Raw genomic sequence first — 21,524 nt, forward strand, 5'->3', positions numbered from 1 at the left:
TTTCATATGTCTATGCCAGTACAGAATGTCTTGAGCTCTACAGCTTTGGAGTATGTCTGAAATCTAGTAGTATGATACCATCCACTTTGTCCTTTTAGCCAACATGGTTTGGGCAATTTGGTGACTTGTGTTCCATACAGGTTTGTTTTTTTCTATTTCAGTTAAAAATGCCATTGGGAATACGCTATAGATCATTTCAAGTAGTATGAACTTTTGAAGAGGAGAAAGTGCAGCATTTATTTATTTATTATTTGTATTTTATTTATTTGAGAGAGAAAGAAGGAAAGAGAGAGAAACAGAGGGAGAAAATGGGTGTGCCAGGGCCTCAAGCCACTGCAAACAAACTCCAGATACATGGGCCACCTTGTGCATCTGGCTTACTTGAGTACTAGGGAATTGAATCTGGGTTCTTAGACTTCAGAGGCAAGTACCTTAACCTCTAAGCCATCTCTCCAGCCTGTAGTATGAATATTTTTAACAGTGTTAGTTCTTCTAGTCTATGAACAAGAAATACCTTTCCACTTATCTTCATATTCAACTTCTTTTGCATGTTGGTTTCCTATTCTGCAACTTAGGAATTTCTTCTAGTAGTTTCTTGGTAGAATCTAGGAATTTCTGTATTATGATCATGTCATCTGAAGATACAGTTTTTCTTCTTCATATCTAGTTAGGATATCTTTTATTGCTTCTTCTTGCCTGATGGTTTTGGCTGGGAATCCCAATAGTGTTGACTAGAAGTGGAAATAGTTGAGCATCCTAACCTTGCTCCTGATCTTATAGGAAAATCTTTTAGTCTCTCACCACTGAATATGATGCCAGTTCCTGGCTTGTCCTTGTGATATGTTGTAGTAACTTGCTGAGAGTTTTTATCATGAAAAGACATTAAATAATGGCAAATGTGAGCTGGGTGTGGTGGCGCACGCCTTTAATCACAGCACTCGGGAGGCAGAGGTAGGAAGATCTCCGAGAGTTCGAGTCCACCCTGAGACTACATAGTGAATTCCAGGTCAGCCTGAGCCAGAGTGAGACCCTACCTCGAAAAACCAAAAAAAAAAAAAAAAAAAAGGCAAATGCCTTTGTGATATGATTTTATTTATTATTATTTATTTATTTGAGACTGACAGAGAAAGAGGGAGGAGAGAGAGAGAGAGAATGGGCATGCCAGGGACTCCAGCCACTGCAAATGAACTCCAGATGTGTGCGCCCCCTTGTGCATCTGGCCAACATGGGTTCTGGGGAATCGAGCCTCAAACCAGGGTCCTTAGGCTTCACAGGCAAATGTTTAACTGCTAAGCCATCTCTCCAGCCCTGTTTGGGAGCTTTTGAGAAGGATTACCATCTGTTATTTTCCAGCTGTTTAGTAGGAATCACCAGTGAAGCCATCAGATCCTTGAGGTTGTGTGTGTGTGTTAAGTTATTGTTTCTTATTCGAATGCTATTTGTTTTTATGATCTTTTAACTTCCTATTTCTTCATGATTCACTTTTTGCAGGTTGTATGTCTCTACTCAGTTACCTACTCTTTGGCTAGAGAGATGGCTTAGTGGCTAAGGCGCTGGCCTGTAAAGCCTAAGGACCCATGTTCAACTCCAGATTCCACATAAGCCAGACCCACAAAGATGAGGCAAGAGCAAGGCTGCACATGCCCACTAGGTGGCGCAAGCGTCTGGAGTTCAATTGGTTGAGGCCGTGGTATGCCAATTTCTCTCTTGCGCAAGCTTTCTCGGTCTCTCTCGCGCGAGCTCACTTGCTCTCACTCTCCCTAAAATAATAAAAACAAAATCTTAAAATGTTTCCTACTCTTGGTTATCTAACTTACTAACATGTAATTATTCACAATTGCTTATTATCTTTTATATTTCTATGATATCAGTTGTAATGTTTTCTCTTTCTTTTGTTTTTCAGTCAGATGGGCTGACCAGTGAGCTCCAGCAATTTTTAAGTCTCAACTCCACATAACAGTGGCATTTAGGTATGTGTGACCACTCCCAGCTATTTAAGTGGGTCTTGAGGAATCAAACTCAGGGAGTCCCAGGCCCTCATGCTCTCTTAGCAAGCACTCTTACCCACTGAACCATCCCTCAGCTTTTCTTTTACTTTTTTTTGTTGTTGTTGTTGTTAATTTTTGGGTGCCCTCTTTCTCTACATTCAGCTAAAAGTATGTCAGTTTTGCTTATCTTTTTGACAAATACCAACTTGTTTCTTTAACTGCTACACTTTACTGTTCTTTATAGACAAGCTTTAGCTAGGTTTCTTAGGTCAGTATTAGCTCATTCTTTATGGTTCCTCTCAGGACTGCCTGCTGAATGGGAGTGCTTCCTTCATTACAAGGAGATAATCAAAAAAATGTGTATGATTACCATCAAGTGAGTAGAAAATGTTCCAGCAAAGGTGTCAGGTAGTATTAAAACATAGAGAAGGGCACTTAATGTGAGAAGTCTTCTAAAAAAGTGATGTTGAGCTGTTCTTGAAGTGGGCATTGGAGGAGCACATTAAAGAGTGCAAAGACAGGAAGACAAAAAGAAAGCCTGATATGATGTTTTTGGCACCCACTAGCAAGTGTAGTATAGTTCATCTGATGAGGAATTGGTCTTGATCTTACTTCAATAAAGCCTTCATTAGCACATCATCTTTAGCACATCTCAAGCATTATCATGCACTGGTTATCTGGGAATCTTACTTAGATCATATATTGGTTCATAGATCTGGGTGGGGCCTGAGATTCTGCATCTCCAACATGCTCCCAGATAGGGCTGGCACTATTGGTCCAGGGAACAGACTGTGAATAGCAAGAAGACAGTGCATGGCTGTCCTCCTTTAACCACATTCCTAAAATGATTCCTGAACTGTACACTGCCTTCCCATTTGCTTTTAAAAATGCAAATTATGAGAGACGAAGTTCTATAGAGTTCTCAGTTATAACATCTTCAGGCTTAAGTTCATTATCAGTGGCTAGAGGCCCTGTCATACTCATTCTCTCAATAGATGATAAACAGATAGGTTATCTCTCTCTCAAATAAATTTTAATTTAAAAAATAAGCTTAGAAAAAAAATAATAAATAATAAATAAATAAATAAAAATAATAAGCTTAGAGGGCTGGAGAAATGGCTTAGCAGTTAAGGCATTTGCCTGCAGAGCCAAAGGATCCTGATTCGATCCTCAAGGACCCACGTAAGCCAGATGCACAAGGGGGTGCATGCATCTGGAGTTCATTTGCAGTGGCTGGAGGCCCTGGCATGCCCACTTTTTCTCTCCCTCTCTCCCTCTCTGTCTCTCTCAAATAAGTAAATAAATAATTTTTAAAAATAAGCCTAGATACAAATTTCTAATTAAACTACTGAGGGCTATACAAAAAAAATGTTTTTTCTTAACTAGCAGTGGCAATCCTAACAGTGAAAATTGTGCCAGGGAGAAAAGAAAGCTATTGTGGATCAGATCAGAAAGCCTTCCTTCCTTCTAGACTTGTCAGCCGTTCTCTGCCCCACGCTTGCAGTAGGGGGCGACAGAGGAAGGCTTCAAGAGAGAAGGAAGAGGACATGTTCTTTATTCTACTGTCCAGAGGATTTCATCTTCACCCTGGCAGCCACAGTTCCTACCCAGGTAGCAGCTGGATCCAATTCTCAGAAATCTCACTGTTTCCCATCCTCCTCTTCCTCTCCAGGGAGACCCTGCCAGGGTGGGAGCTACTTCCTACTTTCACCATCTAAGCCATACTTCTTAAAAACATCCCACTTATGCCAAATTAATAATTATTTAAAGTCTCTCTTTTCAAGTAACTGGTACAGCTTCTTGGTCCCTGGTATTCCCTGACTAATCCAGGCACACTGGCAAGCTGACACGTCTTAGAGGTTAGATACCACATCCTGCCCCTCAGCTTCATCAGATGAAGTGATTGAGCCCCATGCTGGCCAAGGATCTTCTGTCCCTGCAGCCCTGGCTCCTCATTCCAAGCCTGGACCTTTCCAGCACACCTCCCTGTCCAAGGCAACGAGGATGCCAGGGAGAGCAAGAAGAATGCTCTAAATGCTGTCTTTGAAGGCTGGGAAAGGAAAGATGGAAGGAAAATGAGCCTACCCACCAGGGAAGAGAAATATGAAATTAATGACTCATCTGAAATGACTGTGCTATTAAACTCATTTAAAAATCTTTCCTTACCCTAAGAAATTAGGATAATGAATTTGGAAAATTAGAGTGTAATGGAGTTGTTGTTAGCTTGAAACAGATGAGGGACTCGTTAGAAAGCAAGAAACTCTATCATCCCTCAATTCCATACAACAAGCTGGTGGTATACAGCAAGATTTTTAAGGAAGTTAAAAACTATGACTGAGGGCTAGAGAGATGGGTTAGTGGTTAAGGCACCTGCCTGTTAAGCCTGAGGATCCAGCTTCAGTTCCCCAGGATGCATGTAAGCCAGATGCACAAGGCAGCACATGCGTCTGGAGTTCATTTGCAGTAGCTGAAGGCCCTGGTGTGCCCATTCTCTCCCTCCCTCCCTCTCTCTCTCTCTCTCTCTCTCTCTCTCTCTGTCTCTCATAAATAAATAAAGTACTTTTTTAAAAAAAAACTATGACTGATACTTGAAGACTAGAGGTAATGAAATTCAAGAGAGGGGGATATGGTTGGGATAGTTAGGAGCTGCTTTTAGCTGGTGACAATGCAATGAGGGAAACAGAATCCCCCAGCAGGGGAGAGGGAGGCCCCTGCACTGACAGAGTCCATGGACAGAAGACACCAGTCTTCACATGGGACAGTCTCTTAGGCTCTGGCTCTGTGATCACCAACAGCGTGACCACGGGAAACCCGTCACTTCTCACTGTGGTTCAGGCAGCAGTCTTCTTGTCAGGATGACACAGAAGATGGGGTAGAAAGTGAGCCAGATGCCTGGGAAGAAAGCCAATGTCCAGTCACCAACACTTGCTATCGTTGTCACTAGAAGTGCAGCAGGGTATGAATCACAGGAAGCCATAGGTTCAGAGAAAATGAACATGAGATGGTGGCATTTTAAAATCAACCCAACCATATATTAAAGGAATCAGAGGAAAAGACAGAATTGTAGAAGAATCTTATTTATAGTAGCATGTCCTTTAAATAGACCTCCGTCCCTCTCTACCTGGAGAAGAGTTAAGTTCCAAAGCTGCCTTTCACTGAAATATTTTTTTAAATTTTCTCTAACAAAACTTTAATAGAGAAAAACAGATTTTTTTACTCTAACTCATATTTCTTAAACCCAAACTAAATGCCATCCCTTTAGAGAGATATCCCTGCTATTCCAAACTGTACTGCATCAAACTTGATCTGCAAAGGGCCAGAAAGTAAATATTTTACTTGCAAGCAGTTACTCTGTAGAACTCCTGTGATCTCTGTGGCAACACTTCCTTGTCCTTCCCTTTTAAATTTACAGCCCACCCATTCGGCCAAAAATACATTTAGATAAGAGGAACCCAGGCTGGAGAGATTGCTTAGCGATTAAGTCACTTGCCTGTAAAGCTAAAGGACCTAGGTTCAATTCCCCAGGACCCACATAAGCCAGATGCACAAGGTGGTGCATATGTCTGGAGTTCACTTGCTGCAGCTGGAAGCTGGCATGCCCGTTGTCTCTATCTGCCTCTCTCTCTTTCTCAAATAAATAAAAATTTTAAAATTTCAATAAAAATTATTTTAAAAAGATGAGGAACCCATTCTAGGGCTCTATAGCACAGAAGGCTAATGATAATTTACAGGTTTATTATTTATATTATAAAAAACAAAGAAAAGCTCTTAGCACAAACAAGTGATAAATGTTTAAGGAGATGAAAATGTAAATTGTTATTCCAATTTTTTAAATTATACAACACGCATGTATGAAATTATTACTGTACTCCATAAATCTGTTCGATCATTATTTATCAAGTGTTTTCAAGGGGAAAAAATGCACAGCCCTTAAGTAGTAAAAATAAAAGTAGGTCTTTTGGCTGCAGTTTATTGATCCCTGTCCCAAACAAAATTTAGCCATTCTGCCCATCCACTTCCTTCATGCCACACTTTTCTTTTGTTACTAGATCTCTTTCTGCCCAACCTTGTCAAAGTCCTTTGAACGGTCAGAGCCTGGAGGAAGGAACAGCATCAGTTCTGCCAGAGTTCTGTGCTATGTGTTCTATACTTAGCACATACTAGGTGTTCCATCTATGTTTGTTCAAAATTAAATAATATAAAAAATTCATATCCACTGTAGAAAAACCTGAACAATACCCTCGAAATATATAAAAGATATTGAGAGATGGATATCCAACCACAGATACTGCATGTTTACTGCAGCTCTTTTCACAGTATCAAGGAAATCTTCCTAGATGTGCATCAATAGATGAATGGATAATAAAGATGTGGTACATATACACAATGGAATTCTATTCAGCTGTAATGAAAACTGAAATTTGCAAGAAAGTGGGTGGAACTAGAAAATACTAAAGTAAGCAAGGTAACTCAGACTCAGAAAGACAAATGCTGCGTGTTCTCTCTCAAATCGGGATCCTAGCTTCTAAATGTTAAATAGGTAGAAATAAGTATAGGTAGAGGTTAGGAAATCAGAAAGTGTCCCATAAGATGGGGGAAAAGGAAGGCTTTAAAGATAGGTGTAGGGAGGGCAACAGATCACATGAAATATGAAAGAGAAAAGGTCAGTTACTGGGCAGAAAGGAGGGAAGTCAAGATGCATGAAGACGTCTTGCAGAGGCCTCTTGGCAATTTTTCCTGGCCTATTCGTGGGGAGATTAAAGAAAAGTTCTTTCTTGCCACCATCCTTCCTCCCCGCCCCCTGCTCAGAAAGCCATCGTGGAGGGAGGGGGACAGAGAGCGAGCAAGCATGGCTTCCGACCTTGAGGGAAAGAAAGACCTTCACAGAGGCCAACCTCACATCCTGACATCAGCAAGTCACCCAACCAACACTGGAACCTCCTACACTGAGGAATTCTTGATCAGTAAATAAGAAATACCTTTATGATCCAAAACCACTGTGTCTAGCAGTCAAATGTATCCTATATACATGTTGTCCCTCAAAAACAAAAGAGAAACTTCACACAGATGAAAGGGCATCTGACTAACTTACATAGTCATTCCGTGGGAACAAAGGACCAGACGGCCTGATGTAGAGGAAAGAGCTCTGTGCCAGTAGCTGGGAAACCCAAGTTTCAGCCTCAGAGCCCCCGACCTGAACCACGTCACTGCCTCCATGGGGCTCAGTTTCCCTGAGCTGGAAATGAAGGGCATGCTAGAAGTTCTCCAGTTCTTCCACTCCTAACATCAGATGGTTCCAGAATGCTGCAATTCACATCTCTCATGCCTTATACTTTATAATCTGTTAGCACATGCCTTTGAAAGACGACTTCCTTTTCTAATAGCCAAGGGCAGGTGAGGCAGTGAAGCCAAGCGACAGGCATCTTTAGGCTATTTTCTGCACATCTCCAGCTGAGATTAATGTGTGCCTCTGAGTCAGCAAAATCTCTCACAGTGAAACAGAAAAATGCCCATTTTGCACTTCTGAGCAGGCTAGCCCCTGGGTGGGAGGGTGTTTTGTGGACCCCATGGGGCACATCAAAAGCTATAACATTTCTCAGGGCCATCTATCGATTCCTTTTCCCCCCATTCCCTTGCTAACATGTGATTTACAACCTTCAAACTCTGCAAAGTGAAGATCAGCTTATCTGGATGTGGCTGCTGAAGATTTATAAGAACTTTCCCCCCATCAGCCCACAGTGGGCAATTTTATCTGGGTTGTCATGAAGTCCACACAGGACCTGATGCTCCGCCCATGTGGTTGTAGCAGGAGTGGCTGGGGTTCCTCTCCTCGGGCCACCTTGGTGCCTAAGGGCACTTTTCACAGCCTGCTGCAAGAGGATGGCCTGCTGCTCTTTAGGTCCTGCAGAGTCCTGGTCTGAGTGGACAGATATGCCTTGAGGATCAGTGTACACACCTGCAGACACCTGACCTTTGTCACCCAGCTGCCTGGGAATCCTTTTGACAGAGATGGGCTATTGCTGATTCCAACATTTGGTTGTAAGTCCTGCATCTATTTATACTTGTGACTTATTACAATGATGTACTCTGCATAACAGATTAAGGCTACATAAATGGTGGTATTTTCAAAGTCTTCCATGAATGGATGGTAGAGCGACGGAAAGGAGAAAGAATGGGCAGGAGTTAGATGTAACCAGTTTTAAATCTTAGCTCTGTGGCTCCCTAGTTATGACAAGTTGCTCTAATTTCTTAGAGTCTGTTTTCTCATCTTAAAATGATGAAAACAACGTTTACCTTGCAAGGATTAGAATGCCATATATCAAATACTTGTATAGAATGGATACAAGAAAAGATCTTATCTAATTATAACTCTCAGTAGTGCTGGTATAATTATTATAATTTGCTTTTAAATTAGGAGGAAGGTAACGGAGACTGTACCACGTGCTGGGAAAGCACTCTCTTAACCATCAGTTACTTTTGCTTCCTAAGGAAGAAATCTGCATGTGATAAAATAAGCCTTTCAGCTTCATTAGTAGAAAGTAACCCACACGAAGATGAACAGCAATGAAGGGAGCACAGGGCAAGAAAACTGCATTAGGAAATGGAAACTAGCATCCATCACTTCAGGTTTCCAGGCCACGCTTCCCTCATCACGGGAACTGGGAATTCACACTCTGTTACCTCACGGGGTCATTTAAACATAAAATAAGAGTGTCTGGGAAAACTATTGAAAATCTGTAAGGAATCATGCATTATTTTCAGGCCCAATTCCATTTTTTCATGCTGACCAACATCTGTGGCTAGATAAACCATCACAAGAAAGAAGCCACCTAATGACAGTTCCTTCACTTTCTATAGTGCAGCAAACAAAAGCCCTGACAGCTCTGAGGACAGTCTCTGTGGAAACCTCTCTGTTCTCTACCTCAGGTTCACAACAGACTCACGAGAAGCTCATGTCCCACCAAAGGAAGCTCTGATGCAATCATTCTGGGGCCAGATCTGTATTAACAGCTTCTTGGCTAATTTTAAGGATAGCCATGGCTGCTAAAACTGTAGCGTAGATGTTCTCAACTGGAAGTGGTGCTACCCCTTGGGAGACTCTAGGAAATACCTCAGACATATTTGGTTGTCACAACTAGGAGTAAGGTGCAATAGGCATCTACTGGGTGAAGATCAGAGGTGATGCTGAGTCTCCTAGAATGCCCAGGACAGTCTCCTAGAACAAGGAATGATCCAGTCCCAAATGTCCTAAGACTGCTTCAAAAGAAAGTCAGTAGCTGAACGGACTATACAAAAATGTACCAGCCATATTTCTCGTCTCGTCTCCCTTCATCAGAAGATACACTCTATTGCCCTGACCTTGAAATGGGACAGGTCTTCATGATGGCTAGAACAAATCAAATACGGGGAAAACCCGCTGCTTGGCTTTGAGGGCAAGTCACAAAGGCAGTATGACTTCAGCTTCTCTTTTCCTCCTGGGAGATGCACCTTTGAAACCCTGAACTGACAGATGAACTTTACTACCCTGAAGCTGCAATGCTGGAACGATCACATGTAGAGTTCAGACCTAGCGGGAGGTGCCCCATAGGAGCCCCTGCTGGCTGTGTCCCCCAGTGTGGGCAGCAGAATGTAAGTCAGCCTTGTGGGGTTTCTTACTGCCCCACCTGATGCCAGGTAGGTCAGAAGCCAAGAGTCTCTGCAGATTGCAGGCTCGTGAGCAAAACAGAGGTCATGGAGGTTTTGGTTCTACAGGGAGTCTATGTTTGTTTACTGTATATACAGAAGCAGATGACCAAAACAAAGTCCATACTGACCCTGTGAAAGACGAGTGCATGGGGCCCCTTGATTGAGCTAACCAAAATTCAATGCTTGCATATACTAACATATTTCCAGCCCATACCCTACCTTACAACTTCCCCTCCCCTCCCCTCCCTTACCTGTTATTTTTCCCATGGTCTGAAGACTATTACTTTCAAGCACTGGAAGGAGGAAGAGCCCTGAGAATCTTTTTGGTGTGTTTTGTGGGATTTTTTCATGGTGGGAAAAAAATAATTAATATAAATAAATAATATATGTTCTCCCAATAGTTAGTAAACTAATGGTAACCATACATCTTTTATTTATAAGACCTTCCAAGGTGAGCATTCCAACTAATGAAGGGAAGAAGAGTTTAAAGTCTTTGAAAATCCCATGACTAAGAGAAAAGTTATGCACTCAAAAGTAGACAAAATGTGGTCAGATGTATTTTCTCTACATTAAATTAAAGCAAAGAAAAACCACTGGGATTTTAGGTGGATTACGGGAGCAGACCGAGCATAGACTGCATTTACTGTATGTGTGTCCTGGACTGGGTGGTTAACCTGGACATACATATTTCCATTCATATATTTCATATATTTCCTCTACTCACCCCCTCCCCTTTGTGAACTACCAGGAGAAAGATTATCAGCATAAAATTTTGGTAATATACTGCATCCTTCTTCAAGAGAAGTCAGCATTCCTTTTACTCAAGGGGTTCTGAGTCTATAAATTGGCTCAAACCTAGGAAATGACTCAGAGATCATGATGACAAGTTAGGTCTTTGTTCACTTGACCTAAGACTTTTCTGCTTTTGCAGATGAAAAAGGAATTCAGTACTTTTCCTATTTATTTGATTCAGGAATGCCAGCATCATAATTCTCTACAGGTTAGATTATTATAATCATTGCTTTGATTTTTGTTGTCCTGATATATATGGTCACAATTCAATTCCCACCTTCAGTTCTTCTCCCCATCTCCCCCCTCAACCACCCATTGCAAGTCCTGGACCTCAGCAAAGAACAATCATGGAGGCCTTCAAGGATGCCAGGACTCCCTTCACAAAACCCTCTCTCTCAAATGTTGAAGTGTGGTCTTCTGGCCCTTCCCAGAGTGAGTAAGTAGATGTGAAATGATAAGTCCATTTTTTTTTAATTTTTTTAATTTATTTATTTGAGAGTGACAGACGCAGAGAGAAAGACAGGTAGAGGGAGAGAAAGAGAGAGAATGGGCACGCCAGGGCCTCCAGCCTCTGCAAACAAACTCCAGACGTGTGCGCCCCCTTGTGCATCTGGCTAACGTGGGACCTGGGGAACCAAGCCTCGAACCGGGGTCCTTAGGCTTCACAGGCAAGCGCTTAACCGCTAAGCCATCTCTCCAGCCCGATAAGTCCATTTTGACATTCCATTAACCCTATGCTTTGGAGTCTCTTACTTTACAGTAAACCAAGACACACCTGGAATTTCAAGTTAATTAACTGAAAGCCACATTTTATTGCATGTTTCAACCCAACAAAGAAATTGCTTGAGCCCTCTCTAATTCCACAAAATGTAGCATGAAGAATGTCTGTCTAACACAGCCATATCAATAAATTTGATCTCATCCATTTACCCCATACCCATAGACATTGCCAAGACTTGGGTGTGTACAAATCAAAAGCTCAGTGCTAGGAAGATGGCATTGATTGCCAGCATGAGAGCCTGAGGCCAGCTGGGTTTGATTCCTTAGGTTCCATGAAAACAACTGGGCATGGCCATGCACACCTGTTACTCCAGTCCTGTGGGGAGCAGAGAGAGAAGAATCGCAGGGGCTTGTGAAAACCACAGTTCCAGGTTCAGATATAGACGGACACCCAACATTTTCTTCTGGCCTCCACACACACAAAGGCATGTATAACACACACACATACACACACACACGCAAATGTAAATGCAAAAAAAAAAAAAAAAACCCAAATAGTTCCTTTTCAGTGTAATGCACCTCCTCTTTGTACCTCACTTTTCAAGATCTGATGGACTTGAGTCTCGTAGGTCTGAAAGCAAGCAAAAACAGTGGGAGTGGGTTCTGTGGAGAATCAGCATCATGCTGCTGGACATGTTCCCCAGGGGATGCTGCTACCATTCCTTAAATAACGTAAAGCTCATCTCAGATGGAGATGGACAGGTTGCTAATATTAGCTCAAGAGACTCAATAGAACTGAGGGGCTCCATGTCCCCAATTCCATCAGGATCAGCTCACACAGAGGGGCTCCATGTCCCCAGTTTCATCAGGATCAGCTCACACAGCCTTCACGATCTCACTCCCTCCAGTCAGTGCCCTCACTCAACACAGACATTCTGCAAGGCTAGAAATTCAATTTGCCCTGAAATTCAGACACTCACAGGACAAGATTCTAGGTTTGTTTTCTAGATGCTTCAGCCAAATGATCTCTTTCAGGGAAAACACAGAAGCATTCAAGCCATAAGTAGCACTTGAGCATGTGCATGGTGGGGTAGGAGTGAGAATCAATCCCTGAACTCATCCTTTTCTTTCCCACTTTGTCCAGAGCAGGAGCATGCAGCCAACTCCATTTTTGTCATTAATCTGACATCAAAAACATCATAGACATGGTTACCCAGACACTTGCCTTTTAAATGTGTTTGGTTAGGAATATCCAGTGACGATATTTTGCATAATCTCACAGACTATCTGTGTTCTCTTTATGGCTAGAAATAGAATCAGTATTGTCTTTAAATTTTTTTTTGGTACATTTTTAATTTATTTATTTGAGAGCGACAGACATACAGAGAAAGACAGATAGAGGGAGAGAGAGAGAATGGGCGCGCCAGGGCTTCCAGCCTCTGCAAACGAACTCCAGACGTGTGCGCCCCCTTGTGCATCTGGCTAACGTGGGACCTGGGGAACCGAGCCTTGAACCGGGGTCCTTAGTCTTCACAGGCGAGCACTTAACCGTTAAGCCATTTCTCCAGCCCAGTATTGTCTTTAAATTAAGTCACATTAGAAGCCATGCAGTAACAGAGCCAATGACTCACACCTCCCAGGATGTGACTTCGGATTGGTAGACTCAGTTTGCTTTAAATACAACCCTCAAGATTCAGTCAACTCAACCTTTCCGTATCAAAAACAAAAATGGATTGGAGAGATGGCTTAGCAGTTAAGGCGCTTGCTGGCAAAGCCAAAGGGCCCAGGTTTGAATCTCCAGTTGTACAAAGTTGTACAAAGCCAGATGTACAAAGTAGTACATGTGTCTGGAGTTCATTTGCAGTGTCTAGAGGCCCTGACATGCTCATTCTCACTCTTTCTTTCTTCTTTTTCATTCATTCATTCTTTCTTTCTCTCTCTCTCTCTCTCTCCAATAAATAAATAAAATATTTTTAAATAACCATAGTGACTCACTTAAGTAAAAAGTAAACAATTAAACAATGTATAAGAAAATTCTGAAATTTTCTTCCTAAGTCATATGCTATACATTAGCCTATTTTCCTTAATTCCATATAGTCAGGTACAAAGCACCTGACAGGATGCATCTAGAAAGGTTATCCATGTGCCCGTTTTTGTGTGTAGGCATGACAAAAGCACATTTCATGCCAGTTTTTTTTTCTTAAATAAAATTTAGGTTAAAAGACTTAATTCCAAAAGGCTTTGAACATATAAATAAATATTTTATACAAATATGTATTTATATATTTATACATTTATATATTTATATTTCAACAGCTGGTATGGTTCTTTAAAAATTTCCTATGTAAATTCTGCCCTTGAGAGAAATTTGAGGATTCTCATGGCTGGTTTGTTCTGTATTTTCTGTTAAATCAAAATGAAACTTAGGCCAGTCTTCAGGCATTTTATCAATTTGTCTTTTCCAAGCAACTATCATAAAATTTAGTTCCTTCTTGATAAATCATAGGCATGTACTGTAAAGTTTTCAAATAGATTTTACTCTTTTCTCACACATTTTTATTTTCTTCCCTATGAATATTATACTCTACTTTATTAAAACCTTTACTGTTAGCTGATTATTCCCCCCTCAAAAAAAAATTAAGTCACATTAGACATCCAATTCCAGAATCCTCGCAACCAATTTTAAAAAATTATCCTTAAGTTTCCGTTTTGTTGTTGCTGTTGTTTGTTTGTTTATTTGACATAGAGCCTCACTCTGTAGTCCCAGGCTGGCCTCAAACTCACAGTGATCTCACACTGGTTCCTCTTGAACTACTCCCAATGCCAGTCCCAGTGGGATAGAAGGATCATTCTAGTCAGAGCTTCCATCTTTTCACTGCATCCTCAAAGACACTTAGCAGCTCTCTACTGCCCACAGAATCAAGTCCCCACTGATATATGTGGGGAACAGTAGGGGAGTGCTTTAGCTCTCATCTATTCTAAATCTATTCTAAACAACCCAAAAGTTATAAAATGATATCTCAGAAAAAGAACAAAATAAATCAACTATAGAATGGAGTACATTAAAAAATTCCTAAATTTGAAAAAAAATGAGGGGCACTGGAGAGATGGCTTAGCAGTTAAGGCTCTTGCCTGCAAAGCCTAAGAACTCATGTTCCAATCTCCAGATCTCACATAAGCCAGACACACAGTGACACAAGTGTGCAATGTCGCATGTGCGCATAAGGGGGTGCACGTGTCTGGAGTTCGTTTGCAGCAGCTGAAGTCCGTTAGAGCACCCATTCTGTGTGTGTGTGTGTGTGTGTCTCTCTCTCTCTCTGCCTCTTTCTCTCTAACTCTCTCTCTCAAAATAAATTTAAAATAATTAATTCCTACTGTTAGATTAAGGAGTATATTTAAAAAATTCCTAGCGGCAGATTAATCCATCCTGCGTAACCATTAATTGAGTTCATGTTTTGTGTCAGGCCTCGGGGCACAAAGCAGCCCCTCCTTTCAGGACCCACCATGCTAAATTCAGGGCAAAGACAAAAGTAGCTCATAAATCAAATACTCTTCCTTGACTCTCAGCTATCATTTACACATAAAATAATTAAAAGATCAGTTTTCATGACAGCAGAGTTACAATGCATCCATCTCTGAGATATTATTAGAAGTCAACACACACATTATGATAATGAGCTCATCCCATCTGATGTTATCTATGTAGTCCCTATAGCTGGGGCAGACTCCAAACCCATGCATCTCCCCTTTAGGTTCTAAATCAGTCTAAAGTATTGGACTCCCGGTGTTTTCTTACTACAGATGGCAAGAAAATCTAACAGGCAAAATAATGTGCACTGAGAGATCCTTGCAGGAAAGCCAAACTCTGCAAGCAAACAGAACTTTCCAGTGCAGTTCTCTTTCTTGTTCTTTGGCATGAAGATAGCAGATATTCCATTCACAGGTAAAGTTTATTTTTACAAGTTTAGTCAAACCCTGATGTTAAGTCATCAATCCAGGTGAAAAAGGACGCTACTGCTTTCTCTTAAATACTATCCAGGGGGGCTCAAGCTGGAGCACGCAAGTTCTATGCCCAGGTATGGAGGTATGCACCTGCAATCCCAGTACTGGGGAGGAAGACAGGCAGATTCTGGAGGCTTACTGGCCAACTAGTCCAGCCAAGTCAGTGAGCTCCAGATTCATTCAGTAAGAGACTCTGACTCATACATAAAGTGGAAAGTGACTGAGGAAGTTACCCAACATGGACTCCTGGCCTCCACACACATGTGCATGCATACTCTGAACACGCATGAACATGCATACATGCATACGCACACAAACACACACACACACAGGAAGTAGTCTTAGAATATATAAGGCCCTGGGTTCAATGCACAGCATTACAAAAAAATATTTCAACTAAAGGAAGGCTGGGGAGATGGCTCAGAAGTTAAAGGCACTTGCTTGCAAAGCCTGTTGGCATGGGTTCTGTATAACATAGTGTATGTGTCTGGAGTTCATTTGCAACAGCAGGAGACCTAGCAAGGCTATTCATTATTCATTCTCTCTCTCTCTCTCTCTCTCTCTCTCCCTAGTAAGTATAATATTTTTACAAAACTAAAGGAAAGAAGAACTAATAAAGAGTGGACATGTGTTTAATTGACAAATGAATGCGCCCTCCTTATCTTGAAGGGGATTATCCCCTGGATATAAGCAGGGCTGAGTTTCCAGCATCAGCGGCGTGCTCACAGATACTCTGCCATGCACCAGGGCCGCGGTGAGGGATCCACTCTAACTGTGTTCAAGATGTCCAGGAGAAGCAAGTTCTCATCCTTTCAAAGGCTCAGTAGTGAGGCCCAGTGGCAACCAGACAACTTTGCTACCTGGCCATGAAAAATACTTTTATTTTCTGAATTGACCCACTCATTCCCAGTGATAAAACAAAAGATCCTATGATTTTGAACTGGATTTGGGACTGAAGAGCTCTCTAATAGGGTTCTTTTCCTGGGCCATTGACTTCGAGTCCAGCTGGAAGCCTCAGTTCTGAGTTTCTTTTTTAGAACAAAGAGAAAAGGAGGGTGAAGAGAGGAAGTACTGGGTCGGTGCTGGAACACAAAGGGCTTTTTACCAGCTGGGGCTGAGCAGTTTGACCTTCAAAGTAAAACGCGTAATTTTAGCTGAAAATTCAAAACCTGGGCCTGAATGTGGGTGGCTCACTGTTACCAAGCAATCAGGTAAATAATTAATAAACAACTTCAATCCACCGCAAATTGATGAAGATATCTTGAACACTTGTTAGGGGCAGGCAGCAGTTTAGCCAAGTTAACTACATTAAGCTCAATCCAGTTAGACTCAGTCCATCCTCATGAAAGTCCTATGAAACAGACAAAACCATCGCCCCCATTTTGCAGATGAGGAAACCAAGGCACAGTGAATCTAAGTAACTTTCCTGAAGTCCCCCTGATAAAAACCAGCAGAACAAAGTTTCAAACCCAAGCAGCTGGCCCCAGCATCCACAGTGCCTTGTTACATCGCTGCGACTACAGTCCACTGCAAATGCAAAAGGCAGGTGTCACGACATAAGCAAAGGGGCTGAGTTATTCAGAAAACATTGAGTTCGGCTGCATTGCCTGCATTACCTCAGTCCTCACAACAAATGTGTTATCACTCACAAGCAGGAACACTGAGTTACAGGTGTAACTCAAATTTGCTCATGGTCACTGACTGATCAGTGCTGTATCAGTGAGCTCCAGATTCAGTAAGAGACCTTGTCTCAAGAATGAGGTGGACAGTGACTAAGGAATATAGTCAACACTGAACTCTGGCCTCTACACATGGACACATACATGTGCATGCACACTCATGAACATGTAAGTACACATGTGCATGCACACAAAGTTGGCTGCCAAACTCTGGTGGTTAAACCCCAGTGCTCCCTTTCTCTTGTGATCAAACTGTGGTGGTCCAGTAACCTATGGAGACATGAACACATGGAGAGAAGACTGCACATGGCATGACCTCTTTTTCACAGCCCATGCCTAAGGTAGAGGCAGTATGGAATAGCAGAATGAGCACAGCCTTCAAAGTCATACAGTCCCCCCATCAGAACCTCTTTGGTCGTGGCTGTCTGTAGGACCTTATGTAAGGCTCTCTGAATCTATTTCCTCATGTGGCCAACCTGATGCCACTTAGCCTTCCATTTTCTTCACCACAAAGTGGGTCCCACAAGTGCACAGAAAGTGCATCTCTATTCAGAGGCCTGTGCGTCCTGTTTGGTCTGAGTCATAGCATCTTCTAAGAAAACACTGAGGGAGAAATTGTCCCAGGGTGAGCTCTCCAGATCAAGCCCATATTCCCTCATCTCCCACCCAGGATTTGCCCTGTGCTGCAGTTCTGTTAAGGAGGCCAAACAGGCACTACGATGACAGAGAAAACAGCAGGCATAAAATTATTACTCACACTGTCAATTTGGATTGACCAGGACCCATGGTTCAGTTGCAAATAGAACAAAACAAACTCACGTCCTAGAAATACTCAGACCAGTTGGAGATGATTTGGTTAAATTTGAAAATGTTGTTCATTTGTTTGTCCTTAAAAAAATTCCAGGCCGGAGGAGCCAGATAGCTCAGGCTGTAAAGCTCCTGCCTTCCAAGCACGAGGACCTGAATTCAATCCCCAGAATACACTTCAAAAAGAAAAGGCCAGGTATGGCAGCACATGCTTGCAATCCCAACACTGAGGGGGCAGCGACAGGCAGATCCCTGGAGCTCACTGGCCAGCCAGTCTAGCCTATAGCCAGACGAATTACAGAGCCTATCTCAAGAAAAGAAATTGGAAGAGCACCTGAGGGAGTTGTCTTCTGGCCTCCACATGCATGCACACACATACATAAGCACACACGCACACGCGTATACACACACACACACACGAATCCACTATTCAACTTGAAATGTCGAATAGTGTATATGTGTATAATAATAATAATATAATAATAATAATAATGATGCATATTATTATACATATTTTTTTATTTTTATTTTTTATAGTTAACAACTTCATGATTGTAAACAATATACCATGGTAATTCCCTTCCTCCCCCCACCTTCCCCTTTGAACCTCCACTCTCCATCATATCCTCTCCCCCTCTCAATCAGTCTCTCATGTGTATATGTGTGTGTGTGTGTGTATTTAAGCTGTACTGAACCACCTTTTAAAAACAGTGGCATCCATGTTTCCTAAAGCATTGCTTGTGCATATATTTACTCATTCTCCCTTGTTTTCCTAATATTAGTCATGTCTAGAACAGTTGTAACCATTTTAAATAATGGCATTATTGTTAAGAATAATTGCATATATGACTTTTAAAGCCCCCACCCCCAAGACAACTCTTTTGTTTGGTTGGTTTTGGAGTTTTTGTTACTGTTTTGTTTTGCTTATTCAGTGACAGTTCTTTGTATAAATACTTTCCTGTTTTGTTCTCCCTTCCTTCCCTTCTTTCTTGTATTTTGAAACAGGATCTAACTATATACTATAGACTGGTCTTAAATTCGTGGTCCGACTGCCTCTACTTTCTGTGTGCTAGTACCAGAGGCCTGCATCACCGTGCCACGTCCTTTATTTTGTTTCCCAATTTTATCCAGCGTAGCACTATATCAGAAGCTGACAAACTGCACCCCACAGGCTCATGGCCCGTTTTTTTGTAAATAAAGTTTTCCACACAGTCACATCCATGTGTTCACATGTTATCTATAACATTTTTGTCCATACAGTTGCAGATTTGACTAGTTGTGGAAGAGGCCATCTGGGCCTACAAAATCTAAAATATTTACTAACCAGGCCTTTTCAGAAATGTTTGCCAACTCCTGCTGAAAAGCAAGCTCGGCATCCAAAATCACACAAGGCCCACCCAGCATAGCTCCCATCCCTGTAGTAATTATTTTTCTGTGCTCATGTCCTAACAGCAAAAGTAATCCCCCCACCAAGACCTTTTCACAAATACTTCCACAGTGTGGAGCAGAAATGTGCATCTATTGAAAGAATGAGTTAAGGCACTAGTTAAGTTTTGAGCTCCCAGGTCTGTAAGTATGCTTTGTCGTGAAAGAGAACCTGACTCACAGGAAGCTCTCAACAGCTGCATGTTTCCTGTTCCGTAAGTTATATGGGCTCCGAGTTCAGAAAGCAGACGTGCTTTTCAGGACTTTGGAGGCCACGGCAAGCCTTTGGCTGTGTTATGATGAAGCTCTTCTCTATCACACCACTGGTGCCCACCCCCTGTCTAACTTCACAACATCCTCTCCTTGCTAGCTAAGGGTTGCCTCTTACAGTGCAAAGCCAGTCCTCTCTCCTCCAGAATCCATCTGTGCTTCACAGCCTGGCTCCCAACAGCTCGCAAGGGGAGCTGCTGGTGTGTTCAAGCCCATCACTCATTCCCTAAGGCACGTGGGCCCTCAGCCATCAGCACTCACTGCAAGAGAAGCCAGAAATAGATGCTACTGCATTCTGGGAAGACACAGAAAGATGGACTGATGGAAGACACCTCTGGCTTACCACTTCCAAAACATGTTTTGTCACTTGGGCGTGGAAGATGGCTTAGCCTGAAGAGAGAAATCTTCCTCTCAAAGAAGCTACAAGACTGTGGAATCAGAGAGCTCAGGAACCAGACAAACCTTGCTAGGAAACCAATCTCTGATCATGACTAGCAATGTACAGTTGAGCCAATTAATAGGTCTTTCTAAGACAAAATATCTTAATGACAAAATGAGTATCAAATTATAACTTTGCAGGGAAGCTATAGTGTTGGGCCTTGAGAGGCCCGGACGCAATGCCTGGTGGAACTCCCTGAGCCTAGCTAAAGTTTGGTGACCTGTCTCTGGCCAGCTAGGACTCAGCAGGGCACCAAATTACCTCTGGCCTGCTACTTCTGCAAAAGAAGTGAGAGTTCCCGCGTGCACTTAGAACCAATCATTTCAAAAGTCGTGATATGCTATTGGCCCTTACACCTCATCCTTTCCTGAGATCCCCGCCTGCATTCTCAACACTATATAAACACCTGACTGTACAATAAAGTGAGATCCTGCTTCGACCAGTCTCCCGACTCAGTGTGGTTCTCTCTGGTGACTGGGAGGGGGTCTGGGTCGTCCACACTCACTGTCCCGCCCAGCCCCAAGGAGAGACCGGCAGGACCGGCTCTCCCACAGCCCTACCTGCCGGAGGACCCGGCACTATAGTATGCTTAAGGCATCTAAGAATGACAGACATCATATATATTTTAAATCGTCTTCTCTTTCATATTACTGAATGCACAAGGAGAATGAAATTCAGAAATTTCCACTTACCAAGCATTCCTTTCTTGGAACTAGACAGACACATATCCTTCTCTGCACTGGGCAAGGCAAAGCTCACCACAAATACCTCCACTCCATCAGCCATCAGGGCCAAACCCAAGACAAAAAAGAGGGTCCACTGGAAGCGCCCATGGCCACACTCATCAATGATGGTCTCATACTGGTGGGCCAACTGCTCTTCATCTTCCATTCTCTCTGCCATAAGGTCATCCTGGCCTCGAAAGCCATCTGCCCTAGAGGGTGGCATCTTGGTCTGTTTGGTCTTGACATCATCTGGATGAGGGATGCCCTGGTACTCTCCCTCATAGATCTCATCCTCCTCATCATGGCCTTCTGTAACGTCACTCTGTGCATCTTCTTCTGGGTTGGACTCATTGCCCCGGTGATAGCCATCACTGGGGGCATAGCCCTCGTAGTTGTCCTGATACCTGTAGCTATCCATTCCTTGATTCCGGGGGTGTATGCTTGCCTCTTGAGCTATATCTCTTGCCCTGTAGTAGATGTTAGGGCTGTTCCGATAACCATCATTCGTTACATGAATGGAAGGGTGAACATATTCACACAACTTCTTGGGTGAAAATCACAACTGTTATCCTTGTTTCTCAAATCGACAAGATTTGCACAAAAAGAAACCACCTATCCCTTTGTGCTCAATGTCTATTTGAAGTCTTTGGAAAGTTTCAAACTCCGGCCTGGTCTCCTTCAGTGACCCAGAGGTGTTGTGCTGGGAAGTGCTGATTAAAAATGGGCCCAGCTGTTCTCCTTGACAAGGTGCAAGCAGCACTTGGCAGCTTGCTTGCTGGACGGATTTGTTCCACTACTGAAGGTTATGCCCTAAGAGGAAAGACAGGAAACAGAAGTTACAGAAGCTGACATTCTGACAAAATGCTCTCCAAATGAAATGAATATGTTTAGTTGTGCCCAAATTTCATGTAAAGGTGGAAGAAAACTTGATCGGACATTTGACTTCATATAACTGAATGAGAATTACAACATCGAGGCTGAAACTGGGGCA

General features: G+C 42.5%; 1 protein-coding gene across 4 annotated transcripts in view; it reads right to left on the reverse strand.

The window, feature by feature from the left end:
• The window catches only part of Sv2b (synaptic vesicle glycoprotein 2B), a 186,579-nt gene that overhangs the window by 49,368 nt on the left and 115,687 nt on the right, over window positions 1-21,524 (reverse strand). For all 4 annotated transcript variants that reach the window (XM_004658169.2, XM_045144851.1, XM_045144852.1 and 1 more), the window contains one exon: window positions 20,501-21,343. In XM_004658169.2, coding sequence (XP_004658226.1) covers window positions 20,501-20,951 — 451 coding nt within the window. In that variant the 5' untranslated portion in view covers window positions 20,952-21,343. The remainder of the gene's footprint in view (window positions 1-20,500; window positions 21,344-21,524) is intronic.

The sequence above is a fragment of the Jaculus jaculus genome, chromosome 3 (genome assembly GCF_020740685.1).
Source record: "Jaculus jaculus isolate mJacJac1 chromosome 3, mJacJac1.mat.Y.cur, whole genome shotgun sequence".
Lineage (NCBI taxonomy): Eukaryota > Metazoa > Chordata > Mammalia > Rodentia > Dipodidae > Jaculus > Jaculus jaculus.